The sequence below is a fragment of the Lepus europaeus genome, chromosome 13 (genome assembly GCF_033115175.1).
Source record: "Lepus europaeus isolate LE1 chromosome 13, mLepTim1.pri, whole genome shotgun sequence".
In the NCBI taxonomy this organism is placed as follows: Eukaryota; Metazoa; Chordata; class Mammalia; order Lagomorpha; family Leporidae; genus Lepus; species Lepus europaeus.
Window position 1 is genome coordinate 64091451 of NC_084839.1, and position 14056 is coordinate 64105506.

At 44.3% G+C, this 14056-nt stretch overlaps 1 protein-coding gene across 1 annotated transcript; it reads left to right on the forward strand.

The window, feature by feature from the left end:
- Window positions 1-14: 14 nt before the first annotated feature.
- On the forward strand, window positions 15-14056 carry PNO1 (partner of NOB1 homolog). Its single transcript, XM_062209560.1, has 7 exons — window positions 15-275; window positions 495-644; window positions 5725-5808; window positions 5980-6040; window positions 6288-6405; window positions 12865-12935; window positions 13604-14056. The coding sequence occupies exons 1-7, from the start codon at window positions 69-71 to the stop codon at window positions 13669-13671; spliced, it is 759 nt and encodes a 252-aa protein (XP_062065544.1). The 5' UTR covers window positions 15-68; the 3' UTR covers window positions 13672-14056.

Genomic DNA, 14056 nt, shown 5'->3' on the forward strand with positions numbered 1-14056 from the left:
CGCCTGCGCAATACAGCCGTGCACGTGTTCGAAGTGGGAGCGCCCACCCGGCCCGGAGGTTCCTGGAGATGGAAGCCGAGATGGAGACACAGGGTGCTGGGCCCGAGGACGGCTTCACTCAAGTCACTCGCAAGGGTGGCCGGCGAGCGAAGAAACGGCAGGCTGAGCAGCTGTCCGCAGCGGGGGAGGGCGGGGATGCGGGCCGCATGGACACCGAGGAGGCCCGGCCGGCCAAGAGGCCCGTCTTCCCGCCCCTGTCCGGGGACGGACTCCTGGTACTGGCGGGGCCCCTGGGACGGGCACCGAGGCCGGGCAAGCCCGTGGCCTGGCGGCAGTGTTGAAGGCCCCCGGGGCGGGGGGAAGGGGCTCGTCTTTACCGTGAGACTGTTTTGAGGTTTACTAAGTTAAAGGAAAGTTGTTGAGGATCAGCTGTCACTTTACGACTCCACCCCCACCCTCCAGCCGTCTCCTCACTTGTGTGTGTGTTTTTACAGGGTGGGAAAGAAGAAACGAGGAAGATTCCAGTCCCAGCCAACAGGTACACACCGCTGAAGGAAAACTGGATGAAGATATTCACTCCTATTGTAGAACACTTGGGCCTTCAGATTCGCTTTAACTTGAAATCAAGGAATGTGGAGATCAGGGTAAGAACGCCAACCATTTCCCAATAGTCTGGATTTCCCTGCTGCAGGGTGAAAAGGCATGCAGAGACTTGCCTTAGTCTTCCCTGGTGCCCTCGGAAGCTGCATTCCACACAGACATCAGTAGAATGTTGTGTTTGTATTGGACGGCGGGAAGGCTGGGTGAAGAGATTGTCATAGAAGCGTGTGAGTAGTGAACTTCAGCGCCTGCTGCCCTGTAAACACTGTATATTTAATGAGATTCTTTTAGGGCAAATACGTTTTTGTTTTGTTTTTACTCCATGTTGTTAGTCCAGGATTTAGACATTTGAAACTAATTGATTTTGGGCTTCTTTTTTTGGCTGCCAATTTTACAAGAATCGATGTCCAAAAGTACTACTTTCCCATTGTAAAGCTTTGTATACCATAATCAGAATGAGTATAGTTCATCTCTGTTCCTGACTACGCTAATGACACAAAAGAAGCACTGCTCTGTTGGTAAATTTAAAATAGCGTGGGACGTGGCAGTAGAGCGCCACTCTGTTTCCATTGCCACCTATTCAGGCTTCTGTGGCTTCAGGCCTCGTTTTCCAGACCGCAATGCTGTTTTTTGTTTTTTTTTTTTTTTGACAGGCAGAGTGGACAGTGAGAGAGAGAGACAGAGAGAAAGGTCTTCCTTTGCCATTGGTTCACCCTCCAGTGGCCGCTGTGGTTGGCGCGCTGCGGCCGGCGCACCGCGCTGCTCCGAAGCCAGGAGCCAGGCGCTTCTCCTGGTCTCCCATGTGGATGAAGGGCCCAAGCACTTGGGCCATCCTCCTCTGCACTCCCGGGCCATAGCAGAGAGCTGGACTGGAAGAGGGGCAACCGGGACAGAATCCAGCGCCCCGACCAGGACTAGAACCTGGTGTGCCGGCGCCGCAAGGCAGAGGATTAGCCTAGTGAGCCGCAGCGCCAGCCTGTTTTTACAAATTTTTAAAACATTTTTTTAATTTTGATTTTTAAGTAGTTTTTAAGAGATTCAGTGAGCTTTGTAGATAGAATTCTGAGAACATAATGATATTTCCTCCCTCCCTCCTCTTCTCTCTCTCTCCTATCTGCCTTCTTCCCTTTTTTTCAGTTTTTGAGATGACATATTAAATTTACATTACAAGAAAAAGGTGAATGAGAAGTTTAAGAAGTAAAAAGCAAAAAGACCCTAGTTTCGTGGGAATATAGACAATGGTTATAAACAGTAATTGGAAAAATGACCATTTCACCCATATACAATAAATTTTAAAGTAATTATAGATCATTAAAATATAGTAGTATAACATTGTCAAACATTGGTTTGACAGAGGTATAAAGCAAAGCTTTACAAAACTATGTTTGCAGCACAAAAGGGTTTCTTTTTTGTTTGTTTGGGTTTTCTGTTTGTCTTTTTCTTTTTCTTTTTTTTTTGGATAGTTAACTTCTTTAAAAAGAGAAACAAAGATCTCTCATCTACTGTTTCACTCCCCAAATGCTTGCGACAGTCAGGGCTGCGCCAGGCTGAAGCCAACATCTGGGAACTCAATCCAGGTCTCCTATGTGGTGGCAGGGACCCAATTACTTGAGCCATCATCACCTGCCTCCCCGGGTGTGCATTAGCAGGAAGCTGGATTGAGGGCGGAGCCAGGACTGGAGCCCCGATGCTCCAATTCAGGGTGCAGGCATCTCAAGCAGCAGTAAAACCACTGTGCCAAAGATCTGCCCCTAATTTTTCTGTTTGAGAGGCAGGAAAATCATTTGCCACAAGCTTCATTCCTCATAGGCCTGCAATGCCAGGACCAGCCTGAGCAGAAGCTAAGAGCTGGGAATGCGATCCTGGTCTCCCCACAGGGGTTGCAGGAACTCAGTTACTTCAGACATTCTGGGTCTGCATTAGTAGGAAGCTAAGAGTTAGGAGCTGGAGCCAGGTATCAAACCAGATACTTGAATATGGGGCACAGACCTCCTTTTTTAAAAAAAAAAAAAAAAAAAAAAAAAAAAAGATTATTTATTTATGGGGTTGGTGCTGTGGCATAGTGGGTAAGGCCACCACCTGTGGCACCGGCATCCCATATGGGTGCTGATTCGAGGCCCAGCTGCTCTACTTCTGATCCAGCTCTCTGCTATGGCCTGGGAAAGCAGTAGAAAATGGCCCACCTGCATGGGAGACTTGGAAGAAGTGCCTGGCTCCTGGCTTTGGATCCTTCGGGGAGTGAACCAGCAGATGGAAGTCTGTCTCTCATTCTCTCTCTCTGACTCTGCCTTTCAAATAAACAAATCTTTAAAAATAAGTAAATAAATAAATAAGGTATATTTATTTATTTGAAATTTAGAGTTAAACAGAGAGAGGAAGAAACACAGGTTTTCAATCCACTGATTCACTCCCCAAATGGCTGCAATGGCTGGGGCTGCGCCAGGTGGAAGCCCTGAGCTTCCTCCGGGTCTTCCACGTGGGTATAGGGGCTCAAGTGTTTGGACCATCTTCTGCTGCCTCCATAGGCCATTAGCAGGGAGCTGGTTCAGAAGTGGACCAGCCAGGTCTTGAACTGGCACCCATAATGGATGCCAGCATTGCAGGTGGCAGCTTTACCTCCTACACCCCAGTGCCAGCCTGCAGCATAGACGTCTTAAGCAGTGTTTTAACTGCTTGGCCACATGACCTCCCCAAAGCTAAGTTTTTAATGAACTTGCCTTCCAAGTAGGAGACCCAGTCGCAGATTCCTCACTCCCATTTTTTTGCATGCCTACTCTTTTGTAGCTTTGTTGTGTGAAGAAGATTCTCATCATGCTCCATTTATTTTCTTAGTTCTAGTCATGTTTCAGGGTATAGCTCAAGTTCTTTCTCCTTTTTGATAAATCCATTTTTAGTCATTTCTTGAATGTCTAAATTTCATTGTGCTTATTGGCCATATTTATAACAGGATTATTAAATTGGATGCCGCTATATTCCAGACATTTAGTGGTACTGTGTCATTTGATTTTTAGGACAGCCTTGAGAGATAGGTGGTATGTCCCCACCTTATCCATGTGAGGAAACTGAGTATTGGGGAAGTTGAGTATGTTGGCCAAAGTCATCAGACTCAGGAGTGAATATTGATGCTACTGGAGACCACTCAGGATATTTCTCTGTGACCTCCTTATTTGCAGAGAGGAAAACTTAAGACCTACAGTATCTGTGGGGCTTCCCTAAACTTACCTCTAGGATTGGAACTGGGAACTAGTGTTTTTATTATTTTTTTTCATTTATTTATTTGAGAGGTAGAGTTACAGACAGTGAGGTCTTCTGTCCGTTGGTTCACTCCCCAAATGGCCGCAATGGCCAGAGCGGTGTCGATCTGAAGCCAAGAGCCAGGTGCTTCCTCCCGGTCTCTCATGTGGGTGCAGGGGCCCAAGGACTCGGACCATCCTCCACTGCTATCCCAGGCCGTAGCAGAGAGCTAGAGTGGAAGAGGAGCAACCGGGACTAGAATCCAGCACCCATATGGGATGCTGGCACCGCAGGCGGAGGATTAACCCACTGCACCACAGCGCTGCCCTAGGAACTAGTTTTTGTTTTAAGATTTATTTATTTGTGGGGCCAGCGCTGTGGCCTAACAGGCAATGCTACTGCCTGCGGTGCCAGCATCCCATGTGGGCGCCGGTTTGTTTCCTGGCTGCTCCACTTCTGATCCAGCTCTCTGCTATGGTCTGGGAAAGCAGCAGAAGATGGCCCAAGTCCTTGGGCCCCTGCACCTGCATAGGAGACCCGGAAGAAGCTCCTGGCTTCGGATCAGCGCAGCTTCAGCCATTGAGGCCATCTGAGGAGTGAACCAGCAGATAGAAGACCTCTCTCTCTCTCTGCCTCTCTTTCTCTCTCTGTGTAACTCTGACTTTCAAGTAAAATAAATATATCTTAAAAGTATTTATTTGAGGCCGGCACTGCGGCTCAATAGGCTAATCCTCTGCCTAGCGGCGCCGGCACACCGGGTTCTAGTCCCGGTCGGGGTGCCGGATTCTGTCCCGGTTGCCCCTCTTCCAGGCCAGCTCTCTGCTGTGGCCAGGGAGTGCAGAGGAGGATGGCCCAAGTACTTGGGCCCTGCACCCCATGGGAGACCAGGAGAAGCACCTGGCTCCTGCCATCGGATCATCAGCGCGGTGCGCCGGTCGCGGCAGCCATTGGAGGGTGAACCAATGGCAAAGGAAGACCTTTCTCTCTGTCTCTCTCTCTCACTGTCCACTCTGCCTGTCAGAAAAAAAAAAAAAGTATTTATTTGAAAGGCAGAGCACGAAAGAGCGGGGGAGAGAGCAGGTCTAGTTTCACATGTGGAAGTCTGTTGGACTTCTTTGTTACCTAATCCAGCTTAGTTTTAAATCTGTCAGCCGTGATATCCTCGAGTGGACTGCACATCCGTATGTGAGGAGAGAGAGCAGTTTTGGAATCACACTTTAGTTCCGATGTCACCATTTTCACGTCTTAGTTTTTAATTGTTCTCACAGATTGAGGTGTTTGTGCCACTGCACCCTCTGCGGTTGTGGTGTTAGAGGCAGAGCGTAAAGCAGGTTATTTACCATGGTAGGTGGTTTAGGAGTCGCTGCTCTTCCTGCAGATACTGGATAAAGTCTTTGAGGACAGGGTCCCTGCCTCAGCCATTCTTGGTTTCCCCGTCAGTTCTGGACACACACCTGGTTGGCACTGCAGTTGTTGACTTGGGAAGCATCAGCATGTGAGTGGTGATGGAGGGCGGAAGCCAGGTCAGGGCTCCCAGGGAGGCCTGCCACGAGGGAGAAGGGCAGGGAAGGGCTGCACAGCAGATGGAGTCCATCAGAGCACGAGCCATTGGACTGTGCCAGAGGAGTCTTGCCATTAACTCCCGAATCTGTCACTCATGTGGTGTAGCCTGTCTTTGGGTAGAACTGCCCAGCACTGGGGCTGGAAGGTTGTGTTTTTACAGAGTACTTAGCCCATGTATGATTTATACTTATAACTTAGGAGTCTTAAGCATAGATTGGAGAAAGGTAGTATGAAAGAAATTATAATGGGAAAGCATCTCATTAAAATAGTTTCTTTTTCATTCCCAATTGTATTTTCTCTATTATCTCTCGTGCTTTTTTTTATCAGACTTGTAAAGAAACCAAGGATGTCAGTGCTCTGACCAAAGCTGCTGATTTTGTGAAAGCTTTTCTTCTGGGCTTTCAGGTGGAGGTGAGTGATTTATGACATCTGAATAAAGTCAATGTGAACATTTCAGTGGATTGGGTTTTTTTTTTCCTCAGTTCTAGGGTTTGTGACTTTCAGCCTCACAATGCTGTCTGTTTCACTCATTCTCAGTTGTCTAAATGGAGGGGCTTCGTGGTATTTGTTTGTGTATTCTAGGATGCACTGGCCCTCATCAGACTGGATGACCTCTTCCTAGAGTCTTTTGAAATAACTGATGGTAAGCCTGTTGTGACCTTGTCCTCTGGAATTCTGTTCTTTTGTGTTGCTGTCTTGGTATTTATTGTGTTGTGGCTCTCACAGTTTTCTCTGACAGCATAGACTGGAGCTGTATTTGTAGCAATTTTTAAAGTAATGCACGTTCCGTGTTACTTAGTAGCAAAAGGGCACTAATGATTAGACTTTATGTGGCAGCAACAGTGCACTCGATTGACTTGCCACCTGACATCTGCTCTTTTCTCCTTTAGTTAAGCCCCTAAAGGGAGACCACCTGTCTAGGGCAATCGGAAGAATCGCCGGCAAAGGAGGAAAAACCAAATTCACCATAGAGAATGTGACACGGACACGGATAGTTTTGGCTGATGTGTAAGTATCTGATAAATTGTTGTCATACTTTGTTTCATTGTTTGCTAGTTTTAAAAAAAGAACAGTTACATTTTATGCCTACTTTTAACACTCAGTATTTGTCAGAACATGTTGAACATCACTTATGTGAGAAAATTTTAGAAATTACAGCTTTGTTCTCCTTCAGCAATGAGTTTAGAGTCGCTGTTAGAAGAACTTATGTTATGGATGAAGATTTTTTTAAACTTTTATTTAATGAATATAAATTTCCAAAGTACAGCTTTTAGATTACAGTGGCTTTTCCCCCCCATAACTTCCCTCCCACCCGCAACTCTCCCATCTCCCGCTCCCTCTCCCATCCCATTCACATCAAGATTCATTTTCAATTCTCTTTATATACAGAAGATCAATTTAGTATGTATTTAGTAAAGATTTCAACAGATTGCACCCGCACAGAAACAAAGTGTAAACTACTATTTGAGTATTAGTTATACCATTAATTCACATAGTACGACACGTTAAGGATAGAGATCCTACATGGGGAGTAAGTGCACAGTGACTCCTGTTGTTGATTTAACAATTGACACTCTTGTTCATGCCCGCCTCCCATGTTGGGTCATTCTCTCCTTTTTAATTCTGTCAGTTAGTATTAGCAGACACTAGTCTTGTTTATGTGATCTCTTCTTTGACTCTTAATCCTATCATGATCAGTTATGAACTGAAACTGATCACTTTAACTAGTGAGATGGCATTGGTATATGCCTCCTTAATGGGATTGAATTGGAATCCCCTGGCACACTTCTAACTCTACTGTTTGGGGCAAGTCCGATTGGCCATGTCCCAAATTGTACATCTCCTCCCTCTCTTATTCCCACTTTTATATTTAACAGGGATCACTTTTCAGTTAAATTTAAACACCTAAGAATAATTGGGTGTTAATTAAAGAGTTCGACTAATAGTGTTAAGTAGAACAAAAAAAAATACTAAAAGGGATAAGTTGTTCCTCGACAGTCAGGACAAGGGCTGATCAAGTCATTGTTTCTCGTAGTGTCCATTTCACTTCAACAGGTTTCCTTTCTGGTGCTCGGTTAGTTGCCACTGATCAGGGAGGACATATGATATTTGTCCCTTTGGGACTGGTTTATTTCACTCAGCATGATGTTTTCCAGATTCCTCCACTTTGTTGCAAATGACCAGATTTCTTTTCTTTTCTTTTTTTTTTTTTAACTGCTGCATAGTATTCTATGGGTTACATATCCCATAATTTCTTTATCTGGTCTACTGTTGATGGACATTTAGGTTGATTCCAGGTCTTAGTTACTGTGAATTGAGCTGCAGTAAACATTAAGGCGCAGACAGCTCTTTTATTTGCCAATTTAATTTCCTTTGGGTAAATTTCAAGGAGTGGGATGACTGGGCTGTATGGTAGGGTTATATTCAGGTTTCTGAGGAATCTGCAAACTGACTTCCACAGTGGCTTTACCAGTTTGCATGGATGAAGGTTTAGGTAGCATCATGGAATCTTTTCAATGGGCAAGAGCAAATAGTAGGTGTTTCAAATGCCATTATGGGGCTTTCTTTTAAAAAAAAAAAGTATCTGTTTGCTTTCATATTGAGATAGATATATAATTACATGAGTACAAGAGAAATTTCAAAGTTGTAAATGCCATTAAAAGTAAGTTTATTTTAGAGCAAAGAAATTTTTAAATCTATACATAGTTTTTTTATAATATACATTCTCCACGAACCTTCTGAAACCCCTTCTCTGTCTCCAGGCCTTTGGTGTGCACTGGGTAAAAAAACTGGGGAGTGCTCATTTGTGAACATAAATTAAGAGACACTTATCCTGAGGGTGCTGGAAGTGAAGCTGCTCTGTTGGGGGTTGGGGATCCTCACTGGCAGATGGCTCCAAGATTATATAATGTCGTGAAGCTGGGAAATGAAGCCTTGCCTGAGAGGAGGAGGCATCTGCCTGCAGCCAAGTCTAGGAATAATTTTATTTAATATCTCATTTTTCTCTAAACTGGGGGCTCATTGTTATTTAGAACCTAAATTTTAGACATTCTTTATACTTTTAGGACAGTTATACCACCATGTTTGTGGCCCTGTTTACCTGAAGCTAGATGTATTGTTAGAGTTTTGATCTTTTATACATTGAGCTTAGAGTCTGGAATATGGAGCCATGGGATAAAGCTTTGTGAACTGGGCATTTCAAAAACATGGAAATGAACACTACATTTTAAAGTACCGTGTATAGCCCTAAAAGCTTTTGTTGATTTGGAAATCCAAAGATGTAAATGATTTGCTAATGAAACTGTGGTTAGTATATCATTAAGTTTATAACCTACATAAGTTCACTTCAAATGTACTGGTTGGATTGATTCTTTTAACTGCTTTATTATGGCATAATTTACACACAGTGAAATGGATCTGTTTTAAGTATCCAATGAGGTGCTTTTGGTTTTTGATTAATTTATTGATTTGCGACGCAGAGAGAATGTTCCCATTTACTAGTTCATTTCTGAAATGCTCACAGTGGTCCCCAGATAGGGCCAAAGCCAGGAGCCAGGAATTCATTCCAGATTTCCCACATGGGTGGTAGACTCGCAATCAGTAGAGCCACCACCACTGCCTCCCAGGGTGAATCAGCAGGAAGCTGGAGTCAGGAGCCAGAGCTGGAGCCTGATATCAAACCTAGGCCCTCCAAGACGGGATACACGCATCTTAACCACTAGGCCAAGCACATGCTGCAGTTCAGTGAGTTTTTGGCCAGCATGATAGAGTCCTGTTGCCCCACCACACTCCCAGTTCCATCACTGTACAGGTTCCCTTGTGTGTCTTTGCTATCAGTCCCCTTCCTGTACCCTGTTTCCAAGTAACTTGATCTGTTTTCTGTCACTATGGGTTTGCCTTTTCTAGAAATTCATATAAATGGAAATACAGTATGTAGGTTTTGGTGTGTCACTTCATTTAGTCAGGATGTGTTTTAAATCTTCATTTTTTGGGGGTGTTTTGGCAGTTCCTTTTATTGGAAAGTGTTGGTCCATTCTCTAGAAATGTTGCATTTTGTTTATCCATTCACAATTATTGAGCATTTGCTTTCAGTTTGGAGCTAACTATGAAGAACATTGCTATTGAATTACTTTATCTTATGTATTTTTCTTTCATGGCAGAAAGTTGCAAACTGCCATAGTTTATAAGCTATTTGAAATTAAAGAGATGTATTTTGTAGTGTTGCTATAAGTAGGCTAGTTGGAAATCTGTATGTTTGACAGTTTATATTTATTATGATGTCACCATAAAATGGACTGTTATGTACCTGTAAAAGTTTTCTTGTTCAGTGAGTTGTTAATCACCTGGCAAGTAAGAGTACAGGGTGAGCAAGATACAAAACTAAAACCAATTTGTTCCAGATATAGCCAGCAGACCAGATGGGAAGCAATGCCGCCTGTGTGTCTGCAGGCCTGTATTTCTTTCCAACTGTTACCTCCTTACTTTGGTTCTTTTAGTAGCATAACTACTCACACTTATCTTTCATGTTGCCTCCGTTTCCTCTTTTGTCTTCTACTTTAAATATTTTTCATCAGTGCAAGACATACATAGACAATGTCTACTGCCTTCCTCTATTCCACCCTCCTTGCAAGACCTAATTTCAACACTGGCTAATTTTTAGAAGTTATTTATGGCTATAATCCCGCAAATCTTGCTTACATACAGCTTCTTGATTTATTTTTCAGATTCATTGGTGATTTCCTGCCATAAAAGTTGAAGCTTTCTTTCATCCCTTTCCTTCCTGCGCTGTACACACCTAGTATTTCCAACACTTCCCCTCACACAGCCACCTCACCTTGGTGCTTTTGTTAGGCCAACATTCAGTGTCGGCAGAAGGCAGGACTCAGTGCTCGATACATTTGTAACTGAGCTAGGGAATTCCTGTGATACCTTTGCTCTGCAACTTTGCTGTCCCCCCGGAGAAGGTAATTGTTAGGTGTCTGTGTGCTGTGTTTTTTTTGTGTGTGTGTGTTTTTTTTTTTTTTTTTTTTTTAATTTATTTATTTGAATGAGTTACAGAGAGAGAGGTCTTCCATCTGCTGGTTCATTCCCCAGATGGCCGCAACGGCCAGAGCTACACCGATCCGGAGCCAGGAGCTTCTTCCAGGTCTCCCACATGGGTGCAGGGACCCAAGGACCTGGGCTATCCTCTACTGCTATCCCAGGCCATAGCAGAGAGCTGGATCGGAAGAGGAGCAGCCGGGACTAGAACCAGTGCCCATATGGGATGCCAGTGCTTCAGGCCAGGGCGTTAACCCGCTGAGCCACAGCGCCTTCCCCACGTGTGCTGTCTTGATTTTCAGTGTCATAATTTAGTGAAAGCTCTCTGTCATTTGTATCTCCTTGTGGCATATTCAGATGTATCCAGCATTTCAGAATCTCTCCTGGAGCTTTCTGTTCCAAAAGCACTCCCTCCCACTCTGCCCTCATCCTGGGTTCTGCTTTCACTGTTGCCCCTTTTGCTATTAGAGCCTCCTGGGCCATACTCTCTCTTTCCTGGTGTTCTGCTCGATGTTCCCACTGCCAGTTTAGCTGTAACTTTACTGGGGTCTGAGAAGTCACTTCCCACCCACCCATTTCCACCTTCTTGGATTTTCTTTCTTTGGATTTATGACTGTGGCCATTCTAGTGGCACTGGGGGAAGGAGCCCATGTGTATGTATGTGTCCAGTCTATCCACAGGGGTCTGGAAAGGAAGAAAGCACCCCTGGCAAAGAGCAGGCAGGCCTGGTGGACTCACGGAGTTCACCACTGTAGGTGTTAAAATAATGGGGCTGTGAGGTTATGGTGAGCACTTTGGCTTTTACTCTGTGTGAATGGAAGGTCCATGGATGACTGAGCAGAGAAGGGGGTGGTAGAATGTCAGGGCCAAGATGGACTCAGGTGGGGAGGATCCATAGATCAGAGGGTTATTGATATTGGTGAATTAGGTGGTGAGACTTGGAATGATAGATAGAGTGATAGAGTGGGAGTAGAGTATTTGAAATTGAAGTCATGGAGGGTTTTAGAACTAGGTATGACCATGGACGGAAGAGGATGGAGTAGCATGGGAGAAAAGATCCAGTATTGGTGTAAAGGATATGACCTGAGAGGCTAGGGTTTGGTAGTTAGCTGACTTCTCAGATAGTGAAACTTTAGGAATCATGATGGGAGCAGTCAGAGAACAGAGAGCCAGGAGATAAAGTCTTTGAGAATGATACATAAGGACAGCCATGGACCATGGCGAGTAGGGTGTAGATGATGCGGTATGAAGAGAGCAAACCCAAAGCTCGGTGTTGGAGGGCAGTGAGTGGTCTGCATGTGGCATGAGAGCCAGGAAGGCACCTGCCCCTTCTCTAGGACTGGTGGTACATGGTTTGTGGAGGTAAAACCAGCCACTAATTGAGAGCTGTTTTTGCAAGAAGCTAAAGGGATTATTAACAGAAGTTTGCAATAAAGAGGATTTAAACAGTAACTATTATAGAGGGCGCAGTGAAAACATTTTGAAGATAGAAAGTCAAAATTCTTTATTATCAACCTTATTTCAGTCAGTCAGTGAAGATACTCAATAAGAAGGTCTGAATGATCCTCAGAGTAGTGAAGCAATTTAAATAATCTTTAGGAAGCTGTGAACTTGAAACCAAATATGTTGTAATTAAACATAACATTACTTGCATTTCTGGGTATTCAGCGACCAGCTCTGCTGACATGTGGTCTTGGACAGATTTCTAGATTTCTGTTAAATGTCTTTCTTCATCTGTACAATGGAATAACACTTGTCTATCTAGTAAAAGTCATGTGAGGATTAAATGAGGGCTGTGTGCAAAACCCCAGCATATAGAGAGGACTCACTGGATGGTCACCATAAAGGAACTTTTTGGTTTTTTTCTTTTTCTTTTTCTTTTTTTTTTTTTTTTTTTTGGACAGGCAGAGTGGATAGTGAGAGAGAGAGACAGAGAGAAAGGTCTTCCTTTTTGCCATTGATTCACCCTCCAATGGCCGCTGCAGCCAGCGCATTGTGCTGATCTGAAGGCAGGAGCCAGGTGCTTCTCCTGGTCTCCCATGGGGTGCAGGGCCCAAGCACTTGGGCCATCCTCCACTGCCTTCCCGGGCCATAGCAGAGAGCTGGCCTGGAAGAGGGGCAACCGGGACAGAATCCGGTGCCCCAACCGGGACTAGAACCTGGTGTGCCAGCGCCTCAAGGCAGAGGATTAGCCTGTTAAGCCATGGCGCTGGCCAGTTTTTTTCTTTTTTTTTTATTGGGTATACTTCACTTACCATAAAGTGCACCTTTGTAGAGTAACTTTTAGTGTATCTGTGGAGTTTTCCAGCCATCACCCCTGCCTGCTTTTAGGAAAAATATCTATGGTAAGTTTCCAGAACTTTTTGAATGCTAGGACTTAAGGAAGAAGTGCTTTTTGTTGCTAACTTGTCTCATTTTGTCTTTCAGGAAAGTTCACATCCTTGGCTCTTTCCAAAACATCAAGATGGCGAGAACCGCGATTTGTAACCTCATCCTGGGTAAGGGCAGTTTCTGTGGTGTTCTCTCTGGAAAGCATGGAGACTTTAGGAAGTGAAACCGCATTTGCAGAGCTGTTTAGAGTTATGTTAAAAGTGACAGTAGAAACTTTGGGAGTTGGCAGATGTGGACGTAGAGAAGGAGGAATGTTAGTATTTTTGCTTAGATTCCAGTTGTCTGCTAAAGAGAAGGGAGGTATTGGCTGATAAAGCTTGACTCTGCTCTTTCCCTAAGGGAGTGCAGAGAGCCATTTGAGCACAGCAGGGGCATCGTGTTTGGTAACGGAAAGGGCGCTGTGGCATGGCCTCTGCAGCGTAACTGACCAGCTGGATCTCCCCGTCAGCACCCAGCAGCCCCGGCAGGCGCGTCTGAGTGATGGGGCTGCAGCAGCTTGCTCAGAAAACACAGGGGGTTTTCCCTGGTGCCCCGGTCTCACAAGAGTGGCTTCTTCTGAAATATTTTGAAAAATGGGTGCCTTTGGTTCTTAGAAATTGCAAACACCTTTTGGAGAATACTTGGGTATGATTTCCTGTGAGATTCTTCTGATAATTTAAAAATAGGTCCAAATTTTAAAAGATCTTGTTGTTTTTCCGGTTGTAGACGCTCCCTCCATGTAGTTTTTCCATGTGTGAAGACATGGGTTTCAGCTCCTTTTTTTTTTCCTTTGTAGGAAATCCTCCCTCAAAGGTTTACGGCAACATTCGAGCTGTGGCTAGCAGGGCAGCAGATCGATTCTGATGCCAACTCTGTGCCTTTTTATCTTGTCTTTGGACTCTCTAAAGAAGACCTGACATTCTACAGGCCGTCACAGGAAACCATGTCACGTTGAGCCCGAGTCCCTTCATTCTCAGCCAGACGCATAAATACCAAGGTTTAATCACGTTTACCCTCAGTAGCTTTCAGGGCAACACCGATGTCAAAATCTAACGCTGTTAATATGTATAATCTTCATTTTAAAGGACATGTAGCAGATTCATATCATACGTGAATCTCTTATTTGGTGGGAACTTCTGACTTAAATATGTATGAATGTGTTAGTTTTTATTTATAAATTTATAGCTTTTTATGAATTTATAAATATCTCTTCTGTATAAATTGTAATTAAAGGAATCATTTCAGGAAA

Bases quoted from the DNA above. Each gene is read 5' to 3' on its own strand.
- PNO1 (XM_062209560.1), top strand. From the start codon at position 69: ATGGAAGCCGAGATGGAGACACAGGGTGCTGGGCCCGAGGACGGCTTC. The intron at 276-494 runs GTACTGGCGGGG...GTGTTTTTACAG, and splicing joins TGTCCGGGGACGGACTCCTG to GGTGGGAAAGAAGAAACGAG. The intron at 12,936-13,603 runs GTAAGGGCAGTT...TTTCCTTTGTAG, and splicing joins GATTTGTAACCTCATCCTGG to GAAATCCTCCCTCAAAGGTT.